Source organism: Sitodiplosis mosellana, unplaced genomic scaffold (genome assembly GCF_009176505.1).
Source record: "Sitodiplosis mosellana isolate CC-2019 unplaced genomic scaffold, AAFC_SMos_1.0 Smas_scaffold_5795, whole genome shotgun sequence".
Lineage (NCBI taxonomy): Eukaryota > Metazoa > Arthropoda > Insecta > Diptera > Cecidomyiidae > Sitodiplosis > Sitodiplosis mosellana.
This window is the reverse complement of record NW_022601037.1, coordinates 3,006-5,501: the sequence shown is the minus strand read 5'-3', so window position 1 is coordinate 5,501 and position 2,496 is coordinate 3,006. Positions and strand designations below refer to the sequence as shown.

The 2,496-nt window shown below is 36.7% G+C and overlaps 1 protein-coding gene across 1 annotated transcript; it reads left to right on the top strand.

Annotated features, from left to right (window-relative positions):
• Positions 1-279: 279 nt before the first annotated feature.
• LOC129572964 (twinfilin-like) lies at positions 280-2,496 on the top strand. Its single transcript, XM_055453085.1, has 4 exons — positions 280-298; positions 475-552; positions 644-1,419; positions 1,571-2,496. Exons 3-4 carry the CDS (start codon positions 796-798, stop codon positions 1,742-1,744), a joined length of 798 nt encoding a protein of 265 aa, XP_055309060.1. The 5' UTR covers positions 280-298; positions 475-552; positions 644-795; the 3' UTR covers positions 1,745-2,496.

The following is a 2,496-nucleotide window of genomic DNA, read 5'->3' as shown; positions in this document are numbered from 1 at the left end:
CATGACACTTCGTTCATTTCGCGTGCAATTTCCACTCACACATCAACAATCACAGTTGGCAGTGTTGCTGTATACGCATACACACCAGCTACTTTGGCGCCTTCTCAATTATTTAGACTTTTATCGACGTGAGTACGTAGTTCACGGTGTGCCTGTGCATTCGTACGTATGTGTCATGAAAACGTAATATGAACATAACCTCAAATGTCAAACGAAACTCCGAAACCTGAACTGCATCTGCGCTTCACGGGCTGTTTTTCGAACTAACTTGCTTGAAATGAATTGCAGCTATCCATACGTTTGTCCAATGTTTTTACCGGAAATATTTACATACCCAATTATAATTGCAATGAAAAAATATTAAATTTAAATAAAAGTGGGGTGCCAACGAAAAAAAATCCAGTTTTGGATATTTATTTCACAATATAGTGGATTGTGTAACGTTGTTTTGTTTTGTTTCTTTTTTTTTTACAGCCAACGATGAACTATTGAAAGCATTTAGTAAGTCGAAAGAAGGCAATACTCGAGTTATTAAGGCTTCTATTGAAAAAGGTAATTGAAGCGAAGAGATACGCGCTAGAGTCGGGCATATTAAATTATATATGGTTTCGTTTTTCTATTATTATTTTTTTGTCGCCAAAAGAGCAATTGACTTTGGCTGCTGAGGTTGAAGTGAATGAAGACTGGGAAAAAGATTACAAAAACTTGGTGGAGCCGCTGATTGAAGAGAATACACCATGCTACATTTTCTTCCGTTTGGACAGCAAATCGTCCATCGGATATGAATGGCTTTTGATGAGCTATACGCCAGACACGGCAACAATTCGCCACAAAATGTTGTACGCATCGACCAAGGCAACGATGAAGAAAGAATTCGGATCTCCGCATATCAAAGAGGAGTACCATGCAACATCACAGCGTGAAACCACACTGTTCAGCTTTAAGAAACACAAAAAAGCAATGAGCGCCCCAGCACCACTGACACAACGCGAAGAAGAAATGCTCGAAATGCGCCGAAACGAGATACAAACAGATATTAGCACTGAAACACGCCAGAAAACGTTGGGTGGCATTTCATGTGCATTGACTGAGTCAGCAATTGCCAGCATCAAGGACACCGTGAGCGGAACCTATAACTATCTACAGTTTAAAATTGATCTTAAAGAGGAGAAGATCCATCTAGTCAAAGCCAGCAATGTGGAGATTGAAAAGTTGCCCAAAGAGGTTCCCGAAGACGAAGCACGCTATCACGTCTATTTATTCAAGCATACTCATGAGGGAGACTTTTTGGAAAGTTACATTTTCATTTACTCGATGCCAGGCTACAAGTGTCCAATCAAAGAGCGTATGATGTACTCATCATGTAAAGCGCTTTTCGTCGAAAAAATCCAAGAGCTTGGCTTACACATTGAAAAGAAGGTATTTTGATATAATGTGACCATTTATTCATATTTTTTGATCGATTATGGCAAACGAAACATTATTAACAGTGATGACAAAGTGTTGATCAAGGATTCATTTCATTATCCCGCATACTAACCAAGAATAAACATTTTTCATTTTCGTTTAGCTGGAAATCGATTCCGGATCTGAGCTGACCAAAGAGTATTTCCAAGATGAATTGCATCCAAAAACGTTGTTGCATCGACCACAATTTGCAAAGCCACAAGGTCCGAAGAACCGTGGAGCTAAAAGACTGATCGGTCTCCGAGCACCGTCTGAGGAAAATAATGAAACTGCCTAAAAACTCCCGCTTTCGATGTGTTATCACGATTCAACAACAACAGAAGAAAAAAACAACAATAATTTCATCGCAAGTGATTCAACGTTATAAATTACACCAAAAACCACTCAGTTTTGATATGCTAAAACGTGAATATCAAAGTTCTTTGAGTTTTGCGTATCGCATTCAGAGCAATTTTTCTAATTTAATATTTTTTTTTTATTTATGCCTTGGATTTTACTATTATTATTTGTATCATTAGAGATAACTTGATATTTTCGTTACTAGCTTCCTATTGGGATTGGTGGTCTCGGTGCGAATGTGGAACAAGATAAAGAAAATAACAAGGCAAAAAAAACATGAGCAATCACAGTTCGCAAGAGATATCAACATTGATAAGAATCAATTGAAATATTTTGAACAATTATACATTAAACTTTTTACACAGTATACGTACGTCTTGGCATACGCAAAAAATCAAACTTGATGAAAATTTCTTTATTTTGTGTAAGCACAACTAGCTCCACTTTTGCACTGAGGCTTCCAATTGAAAATCATTAAATGAAGAAACGATGACGACGACGACGACAACAATAACAACAACATAAATTGATCAGTGATTGTGAAATAGTTGATACGTATTTTTATAAAACAAAAACGATTCAATTGCTCAAAATGTGACCAAATTCGGAGATCTTTTACAAGTTCAACATAGAAATGCAGGAAAAATAATGATGACAAACAAATTATTTTTCTACGGAAATCTTTCAATA